The sequence below is a fragment of the Ictalurus punctatus genome, chromosome 29, assembly GCF_001660625.3.
Source record: "Ictalurus punctatus breed USDA103 chromosome 29, Coco_2.0, whole genome shotgun sequence".
NCBI classification, from domain to species: domain Eukaryota; kingdom Metazoa; phylum Chordata; class Actinopteri; order Siluriformes; family Ictaluridae; genus Ictalurus; species Ictalurus punctatus.
Genome location: NC_030444.2, coordinates 13,712,687 through 13,736,973, shown reverse-complemented (window position 1 = coordinate 13,736,973; position 24,287 = coordinate 13,712,687). Strand labels below are relative to the sequence as shown.

The following is a 24,287-nucleotide window of genomic DNA, read 5'->3' as shown; positions in this document are numbered from 1 at the left end:
ATGTATAAAGACGAGGTATTTGATGTTTTATCTAATCAACTGCATAGTTTTTTTTTTTTTTTTTTGAAGGTAAACGTTTATTTTGAAATTCATGCATGCAACATGTTCCAAAAAAGTTGGGACAGGGGCAGTTTATGACTAATAGCGGTGGGAGAAGTTGAAATAAGAAGGTGATGTGAAACAGGTGAGACAATCGTCTAATCACAGTATATAAGGAGCCTCTACAAAAGGCCAAGTACTTCAAGAGCAAGGACGGGTCGAGGCTCGGCAATCCTCCAACAGATGCATCAGCGAATAAAACACATACACACACACACACACACACACACAGAGAGAAATACGAGAACACTAATGCAGGATGTGTAATATTTTCTTTATTGTGATGATGTTGGATTTAACAGCAGGGTTTTTACTGATTGGCTCGGGTCTGAGGATGACTCGAGCGACGCGTCGCATTTATTCATCACACTGACGCTAAACACCATCGAACATTAAAACAATAAACTGTAACATCTGTGCAGCGTCGCTGTAACTCATTAATGAAGAAATAAATAATAGACGAGAGACGAACACCCGCTGATATTTACAGTAACGTTTACATACGAGTCTGAACGAAGCAGCGGTGCGGACACATCTCTGTTCTGTGTTTCACAATCAGCAATAATGCCTAAATAAACAACAACAACAAACAACAACAAAAAACAGTTACGGAGAGTCACAAAGTTTAATCAGAGTCGCACAATAAGACAAAAATGGAAAAAAGTATTGAAAGTTTGGAAAAGACTAACGAATAAAAAAAAGATGCGTTAAAGAAAGAGAAAGTGGCTGGAATGAATGTTTACGCTCTATGATTTCATGAAAAAGTGCTTCTATGAGGATCTTTTGTGATTAAGGTGCAGGTGAAATCTGCGACACTCGGCTTGTTCGTTACGACAGCTACGAGGACATTTACAAACATACACGACTTCATATTTTTAAATTGAAACCCCATTTTATAGCAGTTTGGTCCCAAAACATTGATGAATAATCTCCTAGAAGAAGCTGGTTTTGAGCTTGATAGTGGGCGTGGCCTGTACGGTGGGCTGGGCCTGTCTGGCCATGGCCTTGGCTTTGTTGCTGGCCTGATTGGCTCTGATGGCCGCCTCGAGGCGGGGCTTGAGCTCGGGCGCCGCCCCCATGACGGTCTTGAAGGCGGCGGGGTAGAGCGGACCGATGCGCATCAGGTTCTGCAGGGCGAACTCGTGAAGAGCCTTGGAAGTGGGCGGAGCCGAGGAGAAGGTGTTCTCGTCCAGCAGGTAGGAGATGAGCGTGGGGACGAGCAGAGCCAGCAGCTGAACACCTGCGTTAACAAAAATAATAAATAAAACATTCAATTAACTGTTTATATTATTATTTTTATTCATTCACTCTCTTTAAAAACAGTGTTTGATCATACATTTTCCTCTTATTTCTCTACTAATTTTTTTATTATTAATTTTAAAATCCTTCAGGTTTTTTTTTTTCCAGGGATTTTCTTTTTTGAGGCGGGATTCTAATTTTGCAGGTGCGCTGTAATACAAAGGGGTGCACAAACTTTTGCACTCGACTGTACATGTGTATGTCAGAGTGAATTGGAGCAGGCTGCGACTCACGGTTCTGCTCCTCGCCAAGCCCCACCAGGCCCTCGAGCACTCGGACCCCCTCCTGCAGGGCGTGCAGCTCGGCCGGGGTGGAGGGCCGCGAGCGCTCCGCCGCCTTCAGCTTCTCCACCAGCGCAGGAGCCAGAGCGTGGATGTAGGGGGTGGAGAGAGCGCGCACCGAGTGCTGGAACACGGACAGCAGCAGCTGGTAACACCGTGCCTGCACCTACACACACACACACACATCCATATATATAATGTAAGTCATATACACAGTGTTATAAAAAATAAAAATAGCAGTGTGTCTGAATATATATGAAACACCAGCTGCACCATTCCAAAAAACAAAAAACTATGTTGGAACTGGTTACCATGGAAACCAGTCTTGAATTCACACCCAGAAGGTCATGAGTGGCTTGTGACCCCGATGGGTTGTGTGTGTGTGTGTGTGTGTGTGTGTGTGTGTGTGTGTGTGTGTGTGATTTACCAGAGGGTCGGTGGAGTTGAGGGCGTTTCTGAATCGTTCCATGCAGCCCCTCTGTAAGCTGGTGACCCCGAGCAGCTCAGAGCCGGAGGACACCAGGAAGAGAGTGATGGCCGTCAGCATGCTGACCTCATCCATACCGGGCCTGGACTCATCTGGGGGGACATTTAAAAGATATAAATGACTAAGTTAAAGGACAGGTGGTGTGTGTGTGTGTGTGTGTCTCTCTCTCTCTCTCTGTCTGTCTGTCTATTTGCGTGTCTCTCTCTGTCTGCTTTTATGTGTGTGTGTGTGTGTGTGTGTGTGTGTGTGTGTGTGTGTGTGTGTGTGTCTCTGTCAGTCTCTGTCTTTTTGTGTGCATCTGTCTCTCGGTCTGTCTTTCTGTGTCTCTGCCTGTCTGTCTCTCTCTCACTGCCTGTCTGTCTCTCTTTCTCTCTGCCTGTCTGTCTGTCTATCTGTGTGTCTCTCTCTGTCTGCTTTTATGTGTGTGTCTCTCTCTGTTAGTCTCTGTCTTTTTGTGTGTGTCTGTCTCTCGGTCTGTCTTTCTGTGTCTCTGCCTGTCTGTCTCTCTCTCTCTTGCTCTATCAGAGTGTGTGTATTGGTCTCTCTCTCTCTCTCTCTCTCTCTCTGTATCGTATAAATCCTCTCACCAGACTGTATGCGTGTGAGCACAGACTGTGTGTGTGTGGGAGTGTGAGAATGAGTATGTGTGCAAGAGAGTGTGTATGTATGTGTGTGTGTGTGTGTGTGTGTGTGTGTGTGTGTGTAAGAGAGAGATGATCTCACCAGGCTGGGAGTACTCCAGCACCGATGCCAGGCTGCTCCTCACCAGGCTGCTCCACTGCTGTTGGATGTGCTCCACACGGCTGAGAGGAGAGGTGATGATGGTCTTGATGGCCTGCAGGGAGGCGGAGACGGGCGGAGACACGGTGCTGTCTGCTGTCTTCACCGCCGTCTCCCTCAGAACCCCACAGATCAGGAACAGCACCGTGGGCAGGATGGTCATGCTCCCTGTGTGCAGAGTGTTATTAACACCTTCTCACTACAGAGTGGGTCGTGTTAGAGCAGTGTGTGTGTGTGTGTGTGTGTGTGTGTACCTGCAGGAGAACACAGAGAGGGCAGTTCTGCCAGGATGCCCACAGTGACAGCGAGCAGGCGGGTGCTGTGCTCTGAGAGTTGCTGGGGTTTGGTGGGAACATGGCTCGGCGAGTCTGTCGCTTTGGCGTTGATTTGAGGAAGGTGACGCACCAGGAGGAACACCAGCAGCTCCATGGCGGCAAAAACCAGAGACTTCCCCGGCTGCAGTTCCCCCGAGTCTCCGCCCTCTCCCAGTAGGCGGGGCCGTTCCTTGTCCCCACCTTCCTCAGCACCTGAGAGACAGAGACAGTTCAGTTTACAGCACATGGTAGCGCTTGTGACATGTCAACAGGGTCACATGTGATGTGATGTCATGTCATATCATGTGAACTGGGTGATATTTGATATTGTGCCACATGACGGCACGTGATGCTACATGACATGACGGCACGTGATGCCACATGACGAAACGTGATGCCACATGAAGATACATGATAAACTGCAGGTTCACATGAAGATACACGGAAGCACGTGATACACCACGAGGTGGCATAAGGAAACATGATTCCACATGAAGAAACGTGATGCCGCATGATGAAACGTGATGCCATGTGACGTGATGCCTTGAACACACGCAGTGTAAACTCACTCCCTGAGCTCCTGAGCTGCTCCAGATGTTCGTGAGCCGAGCGGATGGTCTCCTGCACCACGGCCATCACCTGCAGCTGCACGCTGGGGGGGTCACGTGTTAATAACAACCTGTGCAGGACGTTCAGCAGCTCCACGGCCAGCAACTGCAACACGTGCACACACACACACACAAATACAGGAACATTACAGCACAGCACAATCTCTGTAGCAAGGAGTCAGTGTTATTAATCTAAATTCGTAGTCACCTGATCCTCCGCGATGTGTTTCCGAGCCTGTGGGCACTCGAGCAGCGTGCACAGGGCCTGCAGACACGACATCACCCGCTCGATGGGTTCCTCGGGCCTCGGGAAGCACAGGAACTCGATACTGATGCCTGAGTGCCACGACAAGAGAGAACAAGCTTCTATTATACACTACTTCTGGAAGAGGACGACCTAGAGTGACCTTTTAACCAGTAAAAAGGATGTTACGTTATATTTAATCTCACGATTTTTATTGATTTATTTATTATTTATTCGCTTTACTTGATCTAGTGTGTTCAGTACCCAAAAGCAGATGCATTCTGTCTTTGACCAGCTCGTCGTGGCTCTTGCTGGGGGCAGGAGGACCCTGAGGAAACCCGGCAGGCCCGGTGCTGGTGGCGCTCTGGGGCTCCTCGGGACACTCGTGGGCGCCAAACTCGGTCGTGCTGAGCCAGAGAGCGACGGCGTGCAGGATGGGAGCCCACGAGCTGCGGTAGTGCAGACGTGCTGTGTCGATGGTCTCGGGAGTGTAAAAGGCTCCGCCTGCACACAGCGTTCAACTTAATCACCATTTTAAAAAAAAGAAGGCTGAGGAACGAGTTTATATTCCGATTTATTTAGGGCCACATTCTCGCTTCAGGAATTTATGCAGTTCAGTGTACAAAATAAAATAAAATATGCGCGTTCAAGACTTTTTTCTGTTTTAATCTTGATGATTACGAATTACAGCTCACGGAAAGCAAAAATCCAGTATCTCAAAATATTAGAATAAAAGAATTTCTATTACAGAAATGTTGATCTCGTGAAAAGTGTGTTAATTTATGCACTCAATACTCGGTCGAGGCTTTAATCCTTTTGCGCGGTTGCTGCATCAGTGCGGCGTGGCGTGGAGGCGATCAGCCTGTGGCACTGCTGAGGTGTTCCGGAAGCCCTGGTTGCTTTGATATCGGCCTTCAGCTCGTCTGTATCGTGGGGTCTGGTGTCTCTCGTAGATTCTCTAAGGGGTTCGGGTCGTAGAGAATCTATGCGAGACTCCAGCCCTGAAAGTGCGGATGTGAGGTGAGCTGTACCTTCAGGAGGCAGCTGGCTGGCGAACTCGGCTGGCAGCGTGAGTAGAGCGTAGTCTCTCAGAGCGGCGAGCCACAGGCGGCTCAGACAAGGCAGCTCGGGCTGCACCAGCGTGATCAGACTGTCTGCAGGAAGCACGTCGCCTTCATCACCCGTGTCCTCCTCGTCGTCATCATCTTCACTACAGCGCACGGGGCGCGCCGGCCTCGACTCCGCCTCCTTCTTCAGCTTCATAGCCACCACGTAGACCTGAGGACGTCATGACCAGTAGTAGCAGAAGTAATAGAAGTAGTAGTAGTAGTAATAACAGATAATTCTCCTCAGTTTTATTCAGTTGACTGAAGTAAAGGTGTGAGGAATGTAACTGTGGCTCCTGGAGATGTTAAATAAATGAAAACCACTATTTAGTCTACGATTTTATTTGCTGATGAACGCGCGTGGGGTGTAGGCGTGCGGTCGTCACCTCGGCCCAGGCCTTCAGCACGGCCAGTTTCTCCATGGTGGTGGCGCTCTCGCTGTACAGCTGGCTGGACGATCCTTTACCCGCCTGCACTTTGTCCAGAGAAGACACCAGCAGGTTGTGGACGCGGCGCAGGTCGTTCAGGTCGCTCACTACGCCGCTGCCGATCCAGGCACTGCACACCTGAGACACAGGACGGAGACGGACTTATTTATATTAATCTTAAGCTTCGGAGCTTTAAAATCTTAACCTTTTTTAACGAGTGAGGAGTGACGCGCTCTCTCTCTCGCTTTACCTGGCAGGCCTTGGCCGTGATGTCAGAGGGCGTGTCGGGGGAGAAGGCGGGTCGGAGAGCTGCACCAACCTGAAGGCGAAAAAAACCCAAACATTAAAAGGTTTCTATTAATGCACTTGTTCTAATACGTTATCGTTTCTATAGTAACGGCTCATTCACAGGGACTTGCGCGGGATAATTTAAACCTGATTACGATCTAGAAACTTCCGTAGTCGTGACACGAAGTCGAACTCACGTTGGCCTGGTACTGTTCTAAGATCACATGACCAGGAAACTCCGGCTCGGGCACCGAGGCAAATTTCTTAATGATGTCCTCGAGAGCCTGCAGGCCGGCCATGCGCAGCTGGTGACTGTGATCCGTGGCGGCCATGAAGGCCATCCGGATGAGATCGGACAGATGCAGCACCAGCAGATCACCTTGAAGGAAAACGATCGAAGCGGTAAGAAAAATCCGTATACAGAGGAGCCGGCGTGTTTCAGCGATCGAGCATCGCTACGTCCTCACCTTTAGGGTTTTTGGCTTTGGCGGTCCGAGCTGCAGCCAGGTCGAAGTGCGTTTTGTCTGCGTTTTCGCACAGGTGGATGATACGGCAGAGGCAGTCGGCGGCGAACACGCGAGTCACCCAGCGCGGGGCGACGGACGGCTTCGACTTGTCGTCCTCACCCAGCCCTCTGAACATGATGTCGTCGTCCATCTCATCCTTCTTCTCAGAGTCTTCCTCCTCTTTCTCCACCTCGAACGCCACGGCGCCTCCGACCTCTGAGAGAGAGAGAGAGCGAGAGAGAAAGTTATAAAAGAAATACGTTTGATCGAAAGTAAACGATTTGTGTGCGTGTGTGTACAGACATTAAATGAGATGATGTTTGACACCGTTGCTAGGCGACCAGTGATAAACGTGTACCTGTGCTGGCAGCCAGGACGTCCTTGCACAGTTTGAGCCAGTGTGAGAGTTTGCCCACGGCCAGAGAGGACAGCATGTGTCCCAGCGTGTCGTGGATGTCCGAGCACAACCTCCTGTCCGTCTCGCGGTCCAGCATTCCGAACAGGACGCCCTCCAGCCCCGTCTCGCCGATGTTCAGGTCTAGATCAGTGATATTTACATTATATTAATATTCATCTATTAACAAAACAGATTTTTAGCTGGTTGAAAAGTCTGGGTTCGTCTAAGGTTCAAAAGTTTGTACACCCCCCCACTTTATATGAATGATTTTTATTAAAAAGACGTTTATAACGTTAACCTGTCAGATAAAACGTCAATATTCAAAAGGTATCAAACGGTATTCTACTAGTTGGGGAAATAAAAACGGCAAATCTTTGGACCCTGCAGCTCACAGTGTCCCGAATTGGTTCTGTTTGTGAATGTATTTCCCGTTCAAACAGGAAGTCCACGTGGGGACGTACTGATAGCGGCGTTGTCCTTGTTGTCTCCGGCCTTCTTGGCGAGGTTCATGGCGTACTCGCACACCTCCGCCGCCTCTCTCTGGACCAGCTGCCTCAGACACGCCACGGCCGCACGCCGCAAGAGCAGGTGAGAACTGCACAGGTGCACCTACACACACACACTTCTACATTTCACTTACAATATCTATTTACACACAAACTACAATACAAATGCAATCCAGCCTTCAACGTGCACACACTCGATTAGCCAAAACACACAGTAGCCACGAGCGAGTCTTACACAGAGACAGGGCACCAGGCTGGACAGGTTGACGTGGCGTGGTGCGAACATGTGCAGCTGCTGGAGGCACGAGATGGCGGCCGCCTGCACCAGCGAGTCGGAGTGATCCTGCATGATGGCGCAGCCGACCAGACACGACGAGCGGATGGTCGAGATAGTCACACTGTTACCTGCGCGCAAAGAAACACAGCGAAAGGAGGAGGGATTTCGGAACCGTTAAAAAAAAAAAGAAACCTTTAAACCCAGAGTGTACATGATATTTTAGTCTTTTCCGCCGACCTGACACGCTGCAAACATTTGCTAAAACATTAGCAAAAATAAAAAGCCGCTCGATATCGTCACGCGAGAATAAACTTTATTTCTGGCTCGTCGTCGTGGTGCTTACCCTGGAGCTCAGGGCCGACGGTGGTGATGAGGGCGCCGAGGCAGCGGCCCAGGCACTGGTGCACCTCAGTGTGTGAGGGGGGGACGGTGAGGAGCAGAGTCAGCACCAGAGACAGAGTCGGCTCCACGTAGCCCCGATACATCGGGCCGCTCGAGTCCACGATCAGAGCCAGAGAATGCAGAGCCCACGTCTGCAACACACACACACACGGCCCAACCATCATTCCTCACATAATGCTCCCACTGAAGGCTCTAACGTATCTGTTCTAGCTAAAAACTGAAGCTCACGATTTACCAAGCTAGCATCGGACCGCTCTATACGGAGAACCTAACGTGGGAAATGAGACAGGACCGTCCGGAACACCAACGTATTCCTCTGTGCTGATAAAAAATGTCAATGTTGGAACATTTTGCCCTTCTTTATCAGTGAATACTATAAAAGTGGAATCTTCTTAAACAGGCTTTGGTAGAACTTTAAAAAAAACAACAACACAAAAAAAAAACGAACACAGCTGTCGATTTTAGCCGCTCATCCAATCTCAGGATTTTATTGCAGACCTGCGATCTCTCACCTGGACCTCATGAGAGGTGGCGTCCTGCGCCAGGGCGAGCAGGATGCTGACGCTGGTCTTGAGGTGCTGACCCGAACCGATGCCACCCACGTAGCGGTGCAGGCAACCCAGAGCCAGAGAGTGGCCGGTTCTGGAGACGACGTCTCGAGCAGACTTTAGCCTGTTGGGAAAAAAAATTCAGCTTTTAAAATGCACGCAAACACCAACCACCACCTCCACCACCACCTGAACAAGAGTAACGTGTTGCATAAACGCTTAAATATCACCAGAACTCGTACTGTCACGTCTGGACTCACATCCATTACTATGTATAGTCATGTAAAAGAGGAAATTTTAATAACATTATCAGTGTTGTAACACAGTTACGGAAATATTGTAATATCATGTTGGGATGCATGTTTACGTTTCTTTGCACTGGCTGAAAATACACATTTTTATTCATAATCTGTAAGTTATGGCCTGAGCAGTTTTTACTTGTCGAAGCTGTGCTGAGCCATGCTGGCGATAAACGTGGCCTCTCCGACGACCTGCGCCATGCGGCCCAAGGCTTCGCCCGCAGCACAGCGCAGGATGGGGTTGGGGTTATCGAGAGCTCCCATCACTAGGGCCAGGGCCGACTTCCGCACCTCCTCGGGGCCCAGAGTGCTCTTATTCTCAGCCAGGCCCTGCACACGCAGATCACAAAAGTCTCAGAAATATAGAGAAACAAAACAATCACTAATAAATATTAAGCAAATGTAATATTCCAAGCATAGCAGAGCTGTTCATAAGTCAGTTTATGTGGTCTGGAACGTACTTCTCTAACTCGACAGACCAACTCAACTCGACTGTCTAAGTCGACGTGATTCACTTCTTCGACTCTCTAGCTCCACTCGACTCGACAGCTCGACTCTCTGACTCGACAACTCGAAAACTGAACTCTCCGACTCGACTCAACCTTCTAACTCACTTGACATGACACGCTAACTCACTCGGCTCGACTCTCCGAATCGACTCTCCGACTCCACTCTGTAACTTAACCCTCTAACAATGGTGTTCCTCAAACCCTCCTCGTTTTGATTTACCTTCAGCGCACTGAGCACGGCGGTGAAGATGTTCAGCTGCACAGCCTGCTGTCGCACTCCTTTGGCCTGTTTAATGCACTCAGCAAAGTGATCCAGCATCTGGAGCCTGAAGAACACATCAGACAATTCAATGCATTTGTTAAGCTAGCTAGCTGATTTTACAGCAGTACGTGTAAACTGCGAACTTATTCACACACGGATGGCACATTTGTGCGAAATACATATTTCAAAATAAATCCGTGTACACCCTCACTAACACTAATACACACTAATAACTGGACACTGACTGCGACTGATGTCAGTATGATCACTTGCCACTAGGGGGCGATTTCTGGAAAAGGCGTTTTTCTCATTTTTCGCAGTTTCACCTGTGTTTGAAGGAGACGTGAGGGAAGACGACACCGAAAAGAGCCACCGAGGCGTCGATGACAGACACTCCAAGCGGCAGCGGCCCGGGGACGGCCTCACCTACGGGAACTCGCAGATAGATAGAGGAGGGGTCGTGCTCCAGGGCGCCGCTGCCTGAGGCACTGTTAGGCTGCAACTGATAAAACACACATACGCGAGCATTTTAACACTTTAAAACGCAGCTCAGCATACGTCTGAAGCACGTAAACCAGGATTAGATATGATCAGACACTAGACCTTAATTTATAGCAAGAAACACAGTCCCATAAGAAATAAAGTCATTTTCTGTTTCACCTGGTCTTCGATGGACTTGTGATCCGTCTCTTGCAGCCACGAGCCCATGAGGACGCTGTCGTCATAGTGACATAGTGAACGCAGCAGGGACGTGGTAGTGTTGGACGAATTATCCGTCAGAGTGAACTCGGCTACCAGCTCCCTCAGCAGAGCGCTGAAACTACCTGCTCGTCATCATGTACAACAACAACAACAACAACGACAACGTTTATGAATTTGATGAATCCACAGGTGGACGTGAAACAGCTGAGGTGACTCGTGGATCTAAATTCCATACAGCCAACACCGAATTTAGTGGTGGTATACATCAGAAACAGACACGCACTTCAGGAGCAAGGTGAGAATTCACACGGTGGACTTGCCTTCGTATGTTTTGGGAGGAAGGAGGGCCAGGATGTCGTAGAGTCGGAGTCGTACCATCGCTGCGCTGGCCTTCAGGTGAGCACCATGAACCTTTATAACTGCAGGAACGCTGGAAATAAAGTGACCCATCAGTACAAACTACCCCCTGAACCCAAACCATAATCAGGACAACTACCTCCGGATCCCAAACTTTAATCAGGACAACTACCTCCGGATCCCAAACTATAATCAGGACAACGACCCCCTTATCCCAAACGATAATCAGGTCAACTACCCCCTGAACCCAAACCTTAATCAGGACAACGACCCACTGATCCCAAACCTGAATCAGGACAACTACCTCTGTATCCCAAACCTTAATCAGCACAACTACCCCCTGATCCCAAACCATAATCAGCACAACTACCCCCTGATCCCAAACCATAATCAGTACAACTACCCCCGGATCCCAAACCATAATCAGCACAACTACCCCCGGATCCAAACCTTAATCAGTACAACTACCCCCGGATCCCAAACCTTAATCAGTACAACTACCCCCGGATCCCAAACCTTAATCAGCACAACTACCCCCGGATCCCAAACCTTAATCAGCACAACTACCCCCGGATCCAAACCTTAATCAGCACAACTACCCCCGGATCCCAAACCTTAATCAGCACAACTACCCCCGGATCCAAACCTTAATCAGTACAACTACCCCCAGATCCCAAACCATAATCAGTACAACTACCCCCGGATCCCAAACCTTAATCAGCACAACTACCCCCGGATCCAAACCTTAATCAGCACAACTACCCCCGGATCCAAACCTTAATCAGTACAACTACCCCCGGATCCCAAACCTTAATCAGTACAACTACCCCCGGATCCCAAACCTTAATCAGTACAACTACCCCCGGATCCCAAACCTTAATCAGCACAACTACCCCCCGATCCCAAACCTTAATCACTACCCACCTAATAAATAAAACTCTTTTTTTTTTTTCTAAAATCAGATATACAAAATTGTAATGGTGAATGTGAGGCATTAGTTAATATTAGACTAACGTTAGCTTTTGTAAAAACACTTACTGAGCCATCATGGTCATGGCGCATTCAATAGGAGTCATGAGTCGCCGGATCACGTCCTCAGTGAGAAGCTCGGGACAGTGAGCCACGAAACTCCGCATGGCTGACGAGAGAAGGTAAGAAATCATGCCATACTTTGTAGTTATACGCAAGTTGGTCGCTGTTATCACTCAAGTTATAGCAACCGTAAACACTCTTAGCCACTGCAAATAGTCATTCCCGCACTTCAATTTGATGCGCTGAAAATTAATTAATTAATTAATTAACATCATCTGACCAATCAGAATCCAGAATTCAACGATTCATAATTTACGACAGAACGTCAGAGCAATGATGTCTGGAGTTTCACCCAGAACACCACTACGTTAATGACCTAATAAGCATGTCCGTGACATTTTCAGGATTTCTAGTAGCTAGCCAAAGCTAATTAACGTGTGTGATTACCACAGAGTGCTCCAGCTCGGCCCTCCAGCGTCACCTGCCAGGTGAAGGAGTCTCCTCTGGCCTTCTCCGCCTCCAGCTCCTTCTGAGAGCGAGGGAACACATTCCTCCACAGAAGTAGCATCTTAGGCAGGTGGTAGCGCACCAGAGAGGAGCCTGAGCACACAGACAGGTAGTTTAGAAACACGCTGTTACATTCCGAACTACAGTGTCACTACAGCTTCACAGCTGAAACCAAACCTAGTGCACATCCTATTCGTTATCCATTCATAAGCTAATTATACTGCGTTTATATTGCTGGAATAAAAAACCGTGACTGCGGAGATGTTTTATTCATCAGTCCTATTATCAAGACTGCACAAAATATACAATCTCATTCCCTACCTAAATCTGATCAGTATCTCAAAACCGGATACAATACATCGGATCGGAAGCAGAGGATTAGACATTGAAATTCTGCACTGAATCAATGAAGTTGTACAATGAAACTTTGAAAGAAAGAAAAGTAAATGAGAGAAAGAATGAAAATAAAGAATGAGAGAGAGACAGAAAAAGAGAGCTCAAAAAAGAAAGAAAGAAAGTAAATGAGAGAAATAATGGAAAGAGAGAGAGAGAAAGAGTCAACAGGAGAAAGAATTAAAGGAACGAAAGAGAGACAGAAAAGTAAATTAAACGAAAGGATGAGAGAGAGACAAAGAGATCGAAAGAAAGAAAGAAAATGAGAAGAAAGGATGAGAGAAGGACGGAAATTTCAAAAGAAAGAAAATGAAAAGAAGGGATGAGAGAGAGAGACAGAAAGATCAAAATAAAAGAAAGAAAATGAAAAGAAAGGATGAGAGAAAGAGATCAGAAGAAAGAAAGGAAATGAAAAGAAAGGATGAGAGAGAGACAGAAAAAGATCGAAAGAAAGAAAGTAAATGAAAGAAAGAAAGAAAGAAAAAAGTAAATGAAAGAAAGGAAGAAATGAAGAAAGTACATGAGAGAAAGAACCAGAAATGGTTTTAATTGCGTTATTAATTGATCTTAAACCGGATATAAACATGGAGTGAACTGAACTCTGGTGATATATTTTTATGGTGTGACAGCATGCAGGTAGTCGAGCTGTGAACTAAACACTGTCTCACAACAGCACCAGATGTTCAGACGTCCTTCATTGGCATGTAAACGCTCTGAAAGAACAGCAGCAGTGAGCAGCACTGACACGTATAAGGTACAGAAGCACCTCATCTCTGCACTGCTTCATGTATACAGTCCAGTTTATTTATTTATTTAATTCCTGAAGAGAAGCAGGTGATCGGCGAGGTTTACCTAAAGTCATGAGCGCTCCCAGGAGCAGCCACCCGGCCTGCGTACGGTGCAGAGACAGACGGCTGTTCTGGGCCGCAGAGCGCAGAAGATCCTCCGCTATGCTCACCACCATCTAAAATAGTCATCACAACCAGCCACAAGATCAACACCTGGGTCATGCAGGACTAAAATGAATAAATGCATGAGTGAAAAAATTCTCACACACACACACACACACACACACCTTGCCCTTGGAGTGAGGAATACCCAGCGGACACTGGTGCACCGCGCCCAGCAGGGCGGCCATGGCGAAGCTGTATCCGCTCACGGCTTCGGGCGAGCTCTTCAGGGCGTTGATGCGCTCGGCGCAGCGGTCCAGCAACGGAGTCAGCTGATTGGGTAGCGCCACGGCAACGCAGCGCAGGCACCAGGCCGCCGCTAGACGAGCCGCCATGCTGGGATGAAGGAGCACCGACATCACCGTCTCCAACAGACCTGCGGCGTAAATGCGGGGTTTCACGTATTAACACTTACATACAGAATTAATCTCTGGAGAGGTCGAGAATTTATTTTTAGTCAAGATCTGTGTAATAAACAAGCCTCTGTAATAGCTGTATGGTGATCCACTCAGCTAACATTGGAGTGGTGTAAGTATTATTATTGTCCAGCAGAGGTCAGTCATTTTCGCTTTCGCTGTCTCGTCTCGCGAAAGCTACGTTCTGCCCATCACTACGAGATCTGCTTCACCAAGAGGATCAGGTGACTAATATCACTAAATCTAAGACTAATCTTACCTAACGCGCTCTTCAAATATAACGAGCGTGTAATATGTGTAATATGTGTAATATTATATGTGTATTATAAATAACATATGTGTAATATGGTTACACGACCACGTTATAACAGTTAACATAGCTCTTGTGCGGCTTTCAAACGACACCAGCGCCATGCCACAGCACCTGAGAAAGAGGCTGCGGACGGCGGGCATTTTAGCCGATTTTGGAGCTCTATTTAATTTCTGGTTAAACTGATGCCTTGGGCGCTGCTACGGAGCTCACTGTGACTCACAGCTCAGACATAATAACGTGTTTTTCTTACCGATGGAAGGCTCCTGGATCAGGGGCGCCGCCGTAGCACTGAGACTCTGCACCAGGCTGCCCAGCTCTTTAAGGGCACACACCATCACGTGCTGACTGGCAGAGACGTCGGCCGCGGTGCCCTTGCTCTCCCCGCTGCTGTCGCTCACCACCGCCTCTGTGAGCCCAGACACACGGTACGGGAAGAACAAAAACGGGAGGTTTTGAGTCTCCTCTATTCAACATCGCAGGTTTGGAATTCATGTCTCTATTCAAATCTATAATCAGGTATTACAATGAATCAAGACATCGTTTTCATTTCTCTCCAGTCAGTTTACATCATTCCGCCGTTCACCGTTTAGGCCCAGTGTTTATAATGCTTCCTGCATGCATCATAACATGTTATGAACATGTTCATAGTGCGTCATATATGTACGTCCATATGACCAAAGAAAATGTTCCGTATATTTCGTATTTATCGTATTGTAAAGGCGGTGAAGGGTAGAATAATGTAAGGTGAAAGAACGAGGTTTGATCTTTTAGCTCAAAGCAATCACAGAGTAAGAGTCCGACAGTAAGATCACACAAAATGTCTTCGAACAACAAATAAGAAAGAAATCAAAGCAAAGAGCAGCTAAAATGTGCCTCACATGTGGGCGGGGATTCGTTTCAGTGTGAAATCTGGCTGGATGAAATGCTGTCACACGCGGCGTATTATTCAGTATAACCCAGTCCATCCATCTGGGTTATAGTCTACAGCTAGGAGTAAGATACTAAATACTATCTCACCAAATCTGGCTTAATCGCCACGGTAACAACAGTGGATAAATCCGCTACATTTTAAAACGACAGTAAAATGACTAAGACATAAATAAATATATAAATCGTAATAAAACTAGTTTTTTAACCGAGTATTCGGTTAAGTATTCTTAAAAACGCTTTATTATACACGTCGGGGTTTAATAAACATATCTTGCTTTTAGAAAGTTTTACGTGTTGTAATTTTTTTGTTTATTGTCAGATTTAGTAGACTATTGAATAATAGATTTGATTATTAACTCAGTTAGGCTTTAATGAAATAACTTTAAGTATAAGATATAAATTTAACATGTGGGAAAAAAAATTATGTAAAATCCAGTTTTATAAAAAAAAAAAAAAATTGTTATTAAAATTTTTTAAATAAATAGTTTTTATTTTGTTAATTTTTTCCCCATTTGTTTAGGTTTTGTTTTTATTTTATTTTGGTATTTTTTCCTGTACTGATTTTGTTTTCTTTGTTGTCATTTTATTTTGTTTTTATTTGGTTATTATTTTTTGGTTTTGTTTCTGTTTTTATTTCATTAGTTATTTTGTTTTTATTTTATTTTGTTTTAATTTTGTTTTTATTGTCTTTTTATTATTATTGTGTTTTAATGTATTTTTTTATTTGATTTTGTTTATTTTGCTTGGTTTACTTTTGATTTTTTTTATTTTTTTTTATTTGTATTTGGTTTTATTGTTTATTTTTTGCTGTATCGGTTTAGTTTTATTTATTTATTTATTTATTTATGGTTATATTTTTGTTTTGTTTGAATTTTTTTTATTTGATTTTGTTCTATTTTTTGTTTCTTTTTTGTTTCTATTTTACTTGGTTTGGTTTAGTTTTTTGGTTTTATTTTTGGTTTTATTGTTTCGTTCCGTTCCTGTCGTACTTCTTCGGGTCCGGTGTGTCCCTAATTTCAGTTTTAGTCAAGAATCTTCATCTCGGCGCATCGCAGGCTTTAAGCGACGATCATCAGGCGGCAAGAAATTATTCATTTGACCACCAAAAACTACAAATTCACAAAATTTACCCGGTTTTCCACCTTTCCATAAAAAAAACACGCCTACTTGATGGTGATCTATAACTTTGACTGTGTGTGTGTGTGTGTGTGTGTGTGTGTGTGTGTGTAATAGTGACAGCACGACATGAGCCATATATAAAAGATTGGAAGAGCAAAGCTAATAAAATTTGGGGAAAATAAACATCCAAACCACCTCAATCAGGATTAACAAACAAAAAGAGAGAGACACACAAAGAACGAAAAACAAACCTATAGTACTTACTCTGCAGTGCTCTGAACCTGGACATTTCCCCCCCATTTTGCTCCTTACCCACTGCCCTCATCTGCTTGCTGATGGCCTGGCAGATGTCCTTGGCGGCGGCGATCTGAGCCTTCTCGCCCAGCAGGGCACCGAGTGTGGCGCGCAGGGCGAAAGAGACGCAGCGGCGTGAGTACACCGCCTCCACGTGGCTCTGCGTGGCACGCGGGTGAGCGACCAGCTCCAGCAGGTGGCTGAGGAAGGTGGCGAAGTTACGCTCCAGCCACTGACCGCCCAGCACCGTCACGAACACCACGTACGCCTGCGGGACCGACCGGGACGCACAAACACACACGGCATGACTTCGGAGAAAATACTTCTGCAGATTTACTCTCACTAACTTGTCTAATTTTTCAGTATCAGCATTGGATCGGATCGGATTGTATCAGATCGGACCGAAACGACACAGATTCCGCATGCGAGCGAGGACGTTTATCCCCGAGTAGCGTTCCGGCCGGCTCACCTCAGTGACTCCTACGCGCACCTCCCTGCTGACGGACGCACCTCCCTTCAGCATCTCTCCGCCGCTCTTCAGGAAGCCGGATCCGCCGCGCAGGAAGCCCGTGGCCATCAGCTCGAAGACCTCGTCGAGTGTAGCGCGCTTTACGTTCTGTCTCATAACTAACACAAGAAAATAAAGAGAAGAAATAAACAGATATGGCGGCAGATCGTTCTTCATCCTCCTGAAATCTAAACGACACTCTGGAGCTGTAAATGAAGATGGTGATGATGATGATGATGATGATGGTGATTATGATGATGGTGATTATGATGACCTGCAGCTTGTTTGGCCATGAGCGCGGTTGCCATGACGGTCCCCAGCAGTTTGGACACGGCCACGCGTACTCCGTACGTGGAACCCTCGAGAGCTTTAAAACACAGAGTGGCCACGTTCTCCAACTCCGCTGTCCACATGAACACAGCCTCGTTCTGCAGCTCCAACAAACACTACAGAGAGAGAGGGGGGGGGCGCAGGAGCGAGAGAAAGGGGGAGAGAGAGGTGGAGACACACAGAGAGAGAGAGAGAGAGAGAGAGAGAGAGAGAGAGAGAGAGAGGGGAGAGCGAGAGAGAAAAGGGAAGAGAGAGGGAGCGAGAGAAAGGGGGAGAGAGAGGTGGAGACACGGGGAGGGCGAGAGAGAAAAGGGAAGAGAGAGGGAACGAGAGAAAGGGGAAGAGAGTGTGTGAGGGAGAAAAGAGGGGGGGAGCAAGAGAGAGAGAGGGAGAGAAAGGGGGAGAGAGCAAGAGAGAGAAATAGAGAGAGAGTGAGGGAGAAAGAGAGGGGGTAGAGAGAGAGAGAGAGAGGAAGAGAGAGAAAAAGAGGGGGGTGGGAGAGAGAGAGAGAGAGTGAGGGGAGGGGAAAGAAAGAGAGAGATAGAAACAGAGAGAGAGAGACACACAGAGGGAGTTCATGTCCAGTTCTGTCTAAACTAATATGAGAAATCTATTGTGTTAATCTATCCATCCATCCACCTATCTGTCTATCCACCAATCTATCCATCCATCATCTATCTGTCTATTCTTCATCCATCCTTCTCTCTATTGTTATATCTATTGTGTTGCCTTAGAACTTCTGATCTATCCATCCACCCCTCTACCTATCCATCATCCATCCATCTGTCAATCTCTCCATCTACCCATCCATCATATAATTACTCTACATCAGTTATTTCTGTTTTAAAACATCTCAGTTGCTGAAATGCTTCGAGATTACGTCGGAGTCAAATTCAGACGATTGAACAAAGTAAAATCCAGTTATTTAGTTATTTATTCCTTCAGCGGATAAACACTTGAGCCGAGTAAGAGAGGAAGTTAAAGAGAGACGATACAGAGGTGGAAGTCGAGTCCCGACCTTCGCCACGGCGCAGCGCACGGCCATGGACCGGTCTGTGAGGAGAGAGCGGGCGTTTTTATAGATGTCTCTGTGGCAGGATGCGGCTGCAGCTCCGAGACCGCTCAGCACCTTCTGCAGGCTCAGGAGGATCTCACCTCGACCCTGGGACTGCCAAACACACACATAGCACAACATTTATCTGTCTTCAACACTGTAGACTCGTTTAGGTTCAGATTCACGGAGTCATTTAATAGAGAAACTTTTTTCTTTTCTTTTTAAATCACCATAAAATTGAAAAGTTTCGTCATCGTTACGGATCATAAATTAGTTTCGTTTTCCGTTTTTCAGTTTGCGAATAAAATTCCCGTCACCAGCAACTGAACGAAGGTAACGACTCCGTAAACGATACTGATTCGTTCACCTGATTGACTCGATCCAAAACACTGAATCATTTGCGAACAACAAAACAAAAAAAACATCCAGAGTGTTTATTCCTTATAGAAAAAAATTCAACAACAACTCCCCCCAACACACACACACACACACATGCGCACACACACATTCATAAAAGTATCATCAGATCACCTTCAGCAAAAAGCTGTTGTAAATCTGATTCTTTTTTAATACTTTTTTTTGTTTGTTTTTTTTTAAATTAAGTTTCTCGTTAAATTTAAGCCGATAAAATTAGCTGATTTTGTCCCGCGGATATTTTTTTTCACGAGTCGTGTATAAAACTGGTCATGAGCACGAGCGAGAAATCCAGTAAGAAGCTCTGACTCTGGAGGGGTTTGTCGTGGAGCCGTGTGGTTATTTCGCGTTACCTCGGCGTTCTTTAGGGCTTTCAGGAGGTTGTTGATGGTTTCCGGGAAAGAGCTGCCCAGCATACGTCCCATTCTCTCGTAAAACGCACCGACACACGCCACCGCAGCCCTGAACCAGACAAAACAAAACAAACATGAGAAGAAAAAAAGCACAGCAAAAGGACCGCTTTTATACCGAGTGGAATTGCAGCAAGGCGGGGTCATACGGCAATTCCCAAAATTAAGTAATTAATTAATTAATTAATTAATTAAATAAATAAAAGAATGAATAAACTGAGAAACGTTTCAGAATGCAAAGATCTGACGCGACAGGAAGATTTTCTGACTGTAATTTTATCCGTGGAAAATAAAAGTCAGATGTTTGTGGACACTCGACTGAAATGTTTCTCATGATGTTAAAACCTTTTGATCTGAAGGTGTGTGATTAAACGTGTGAAAACGTATTCGTTTCTTTCATTAGAAAAATAACATTTTATTTATCAAAAAAATTTTTGGTGATGTGAGGTGACGTGAAGCGACGTGAGGTGAAGAGAGGTCACGTGAGGTGAGGTGACGTGAGGTGAAGTGAGGCGACGTGAGGTGAGGTAAGTGAGGCGACGTGAGGCGAGGTGAGGTAAACTCACAGTTTGGTGGGCAGGTAGGCCGGAGTGTCATCTTTGTTCTTGATGATATCGTTGCACTTGTCCAGGGTCTGGAAGACGGTGAAGGTGTCGCCGATGCTGTACAGCGTGGCCAGGTTTTTAGCCAGCAGCTTCCGTGTCGGAGGTCCCGGGTTGCTGCTGATTAAACCGGTGAGCTGCTCCACCAGCTTTTTTTGCTTTTCCTTCACATCGACCTGCTCAACAACAACAAGACTTTTATGTCCTCCTAAGTTCTACAGTTTCTCTGTACAACATCACACAGACAAACCACACAATTTGATCGGCTCCCTATCGGATGCGATCGTGAAGGGGGCTGAGAACCATCTGATCTTATCACATAAAGAACGTAATAAGAGTTTATCAGGGTTACGACTGGGCACTAACGATACGACATATACGAGACATAACCCCGTACCCCGCTTTATCGACACAAACAAAACAAGACATTTCATTTGTACTGAAACGTGAAGAAGAAGAAAAGTAGATCAGGGCCTTTGTTTTGTGCCGTAACGTTTTCTTCTGACTAGATTACGTTACGTTAAGCACGCTTCGAGACAGATCCGGTCCAGTTCGAAAGTATTGGAGCAGCAAGGCCACTTCTGTATTGGCCCAAAACTGTATACGGTTGCATAACGGAGACGAACCGTATGTCGATACATGAAATTCTGGAGGGAACGTCGTACGGCGTGGCGTGGCGTAACGACGTGTGCCGTTAATCGATCGAAGTTCTATAACGTGTAAAACGGGAACATGAAAGGAACATCCTAAAAGCAGCTCATGTAAACACCTTAATCAGAATACTGTCTTATTCAGAGAAGGTCAATAATTTATTTATTTTTTTTAAAGGTAAGCAACAACAGGAAGTAACTTTTTCCACAACTATAAACGGATGAAAACGATGACACGTCGACGTTGAAGTATCTCGTCGCACCTTGTTGGCAGCTATGAGGACCTTGTTGAGGAAACGAAGCCACTCGAATATGAAGACCGGCCTCTTGGCCTCGGTGATCTGGGCCAAAGCGTCTTCATTAAGCAGCAGACTGTGTGCCAGCTCCATGGGCGGGCACTAAACGGGCAATCGAGGGGTTTCTTCTGTACGCAGGACTCCTCCGCTCAGCCGGCTGATCGCTGGAACAAATATACAATAACGAATATAAATCTTACGACGCCTATGATGACTCGAAAGAACAATCACACACAAATAAAGTGAGTCTCGTGCTCAAAATATTCATTTTATGGCCTTAGTGAAAGGATGTATGATCTTAAATGAATCTTCAAGCTCTCTTTATGCATACTACCTTACTAACTAAGCATAATACAGTAAGCTTAAAAGATTTTAGTACGCTTAGTATTAAATATCCCTGCATAAAACTGAATAAGCTAGTACACGGACACGTCTCAAATACAGCCCTAGTGCACGCGTAGTGCGCTAGATAGCGTGCGCGAGCCGTTATCGTACACCCGAGAGATAGTGCACTCGTACAGGGTGGACAGAACTATTTAGGATACAGCCTAGGGTATAGTTGACAGATCTGTATATAACCGTAGCTGTGCCGCAGGCCTACTAACGTAGACAAACGAGATGTACAGATTTATGATCAGAAAATGAAACTTGTCGTCCTTCTCGATATGTAGCTGACACAAATGTTATGTCTCGGCTAGCCTAGCCGTTAAGCAATACAGGAACTGACAGAAGGCTAACAAGCTAACTTCCGAGTACCTTCAATTAAAAAAATCAAACAAAATGGCGGATGCTGGGATAAATATCCAGGGGCTTTTTTTTAGGTGAATACCGTCGTAAATGTTTAACAAATTCGTCATGTTACGGTTTATTACAGACAGAATTAAGGAACTGACAAGCTACCTGATGTTGTTCTCACCTGATGTTGTTCTGCTAGCCGTGTGTTGCTAAGCTAACTAGCAAAGTCCCCTCAGGAAGAAGGAATGATTTCAAAATAAAAGCATGAACGAGTAACCATAACAACAACAACAATAATAATCTTCTTCATAATTAACAAAAAATATTCTATTATATATATATATATATACACAACAATATACAACAAGTATATACAACAATAATAATCTACTTCGTAATTAACAAAATATTAGTAATAGTGGTAGTATATGTGTACAAAAAGTAGCTATTAGGGCTGATTACTTCTGATTTTGTTTGGCTTTGTGTTATTATATGAATAGAAATAAATCTATAATTTAAGTATTATCTAAACATTACAGTCCAGTACACTGTGCACATGACACTTAAGGTCATTACGACTAATAGACAAACAAATACATTTCACACGAGTAAAATCCTATCAGCTTTATCAGTGAATCAGCATTAAAACAACTTTTATAAAAGACTAAAACACAAAAATGGAAGAAAGTGACGTGATTCGAGAAGGAAATCTTGGCCGTATCTCCAAATCCGATGCACAAGTTGGACTGCAATGACTAAATACGGGCAAAAAAATTTTCCACTGGTACATATAAGGCACATATCATCATAATCATCATCAAACATCTAGCTGAGTTCACTTTCCAGTGAATTTCTCAATCACCATATCTATCCTTTTTACCTTGTATTCGTTTGTTTACACAGTCATCCACATACAGAGCTAAACCAGCGGCCTCAGACTCCACATCAGGGCTCTGAAACTTACTATAAATATAATGGCGTACACCCTGGACAGAGCGCCGGTCCATCGCAGGGCGCATGTTAGTTAGCACGGCGCTGGCAAAAGCACTACAAAATCACACAATCATATACAGACGGATGCTGATACTGATGTGTGAGATACCCACTTGTTGTGGGTTCTTCTTAAGCCGACTATAGCCCTGGAAGATGACTGTGGTGAATTCACACATCATCACTTCCTGTAAAAGAAATATCATTAAGTGATACATCTACTGTTAGTATTGGGGATGTAACTGAATAAGAGTATGTTATTCAGAACAAAGAGAGAATGTGTTATAAATGGGTTTAAATATTTTAACTTTGCTTAAACAGTCGATTTACTCTTACTCTATTTCGACAGCAGAACAACTCCATTGTCTGCCAGAAGAAATACGACTCCACTTGGTCTTTTTTATGAATTTGTTTGCCAGACTCCTGTACTTGGGTCTGGATAAAGCACATCAGGTCCTCCTTTCTGCATCTCATTGCTGCAACAGATGTTGAAACACCTGGTTTATGTGGATTACTGTGCACACGTATTATTAAACTCCTAACAATATATATATATCATTTATACAACTTACCTGTAGCGTGCGATGTGAGAAAACGAGGAGAAATTACCACACAAACCGAATTGAATAGAAATTAGAATGGAATCGAATTGAATCACCCAGTGTGACGTCATACACGCGGCTTAAACCCGAGGCCAAAAGAATTTGGGCGTTGATCAAAACACACCCTAAAAATGTTTTATAAAACCACATGGTGTGATGTAAACAAACCCACTTCCACAAAGAAATGTATTTTGACCTGATTTTTTTGTTGTTGTTGTTGTTTGTACAACTGGAATTAATTTATTTATCTTAATTATTAGTGCTATTATACACAGCTACCTCTTTCCCCCTATATCCATTAAACGTAAAAAAAAAAAAAAAAAAAAAAAAAATATTCATTTCAGTTGCCCTACTTAAACAAATATTGAAAACAACCACCAAATGCATATAAGACAATTTCTTTTATTTATTTATTAATGTATTCGTATGGAATCCATTTTATATTAGTAAATAAATTACAGTCGGAACGTTTTATTTGCCCAATAAATAAACGATATATTATACATGTATAAATATAGACCCACATGCACTATTAGAGCTTCTATTAAAACCAGTACAATTCCCATTATAACCTCTGGAAACCATTACAAATTCTATGAGGGTCTCTGTTGTTGTTGTTGTTGTTGTTTTGTTGCTAAGATAGTATATTTTAAAGCAAATGGTTTATATTTAAAAAAAAAAAAGAAAGAAAGAAAGGAACGGTTGAGTGAATCGGTATGTTAAGATTAAGCAATCAGAAGTAAGATCCAATCATGTGTGACCAATGATATATGAGGTAATAAAGCGAGATCAGTATGTTAAGCTGATGGGATTGTTTTTGTGAGATCATCGAACACATACACTGCAGTTACAAATCTTTTCTTTTAGGCCTGCCCGGTTATTTCTCAGAAAAAGATCATACTCTGTTTTAAATCCGTATCTATTTACCAGCTTGATTTTAATGACTTAAGATCGATCAGATATGAAGGAAGAAATAACTGTGGCGAATCGTCAGAAACGTAATCAAAAGGGGAAAAAAAAGGGAAACCCCGCCCTAAGGAGAT

General features: G+C 44.9%; 1 protein-coding gene across 3 annotated transcripts; it reads right to left on the bottom strand.

Moving 5' to 3' along the window:
• Positions 1–354: 354 nt before the first annotated feature.
• Positions 355–21,908, bottom strand: heatr5b (HEAT repeat containing 5B). 3 transcript variants are annotated; one of them, XM_053677419.1, is made up of 36 exons: positions 21,834–21,908; positions 20,885–21,081; positions 19,936–20,147; positions 19,313–19,421; positions 18,510–18,659; positions 17,436–17,607; positions 17,123–17,280; positions 16,624–16,921; positions 14,561–14,716; positions 13,707–13,957; positions 13,484–13,595; positions 12,179–12,331; positions 11,738–11,837; positions 10,659–10,772; positions 10,301–10,460; positions 9,967–10,142; positions 9,599–9,704; positions 9,009–9,199; positions 8,535–8,694; positions 7,964–8,153; positions 7,579–7,748; positions 7,299–7,446; positions 6,799–6,978; positions 6,402–6,656; positions 6,132–6,313; positions 5,897–5,965; positions 5,605–5,784; positions 5,144–5,390; positions 4,377–4,616; positions 4,077–4,204; positions 3,830–3,974; positions 3,201–3,473; positions 2,890–3,114; positions 2,107–2,258; positions 1,632–1,845; positions 355–1,339 (listed from the first exon to the last, which is right to left on the bottom strand). In XM_053677419.1, the coding sequence occupies exons 2-36, from the start codon at positions 21,008–21,010 to the stop codon at positions 1,032–1,034; spliced, it is 6,210 nt and encodes a 2,069-aa protein (XP_053533394.1). In that variant the 5' UTR covers positions 21,011–21,081; positions 21,834–21,908; the 3' UTR covers positions 355–1,031. The 3 variants fall into 3 exon arrangements, with proteins under 3 accessions (XP_053533394.1, XP_053533396.1, XP_053533395.1); XM_053677421.1 differs by having other exon boundaries at positions 16,672–16,921; XM_053677420.1 differs by having other exon boundaries at positions 21,818–21,887.
• Positions 21,909–24,287: the final 2,379 nt, after the last annotated feature.

Excerpts from the sequence above, each read along its gene's own strand:
- heatr5b (XM_053677419.1), bottom strand. The coding sequence starts at position 21,010 with ATGGAGCTGGCACACAGTCTGCTGCTTAATGAAGACGCTTTGGCCCAG. Across the intron at positions 9,705-9,966 it reads CACGTCTCCTTCAAACACAG|GCTCCAGATGCTGGATCACT; the intron begins GTGAAACTGCGA and ends TGTGTTCTTCAG. Across the intron at positions 1,846-2,106 it reads TCAACTCCACCGACCCTCTG|GTGCAGGCACGGTGTTACCA; the intron begins GTAAATCACACA and ends GTGTGTGTGTAG.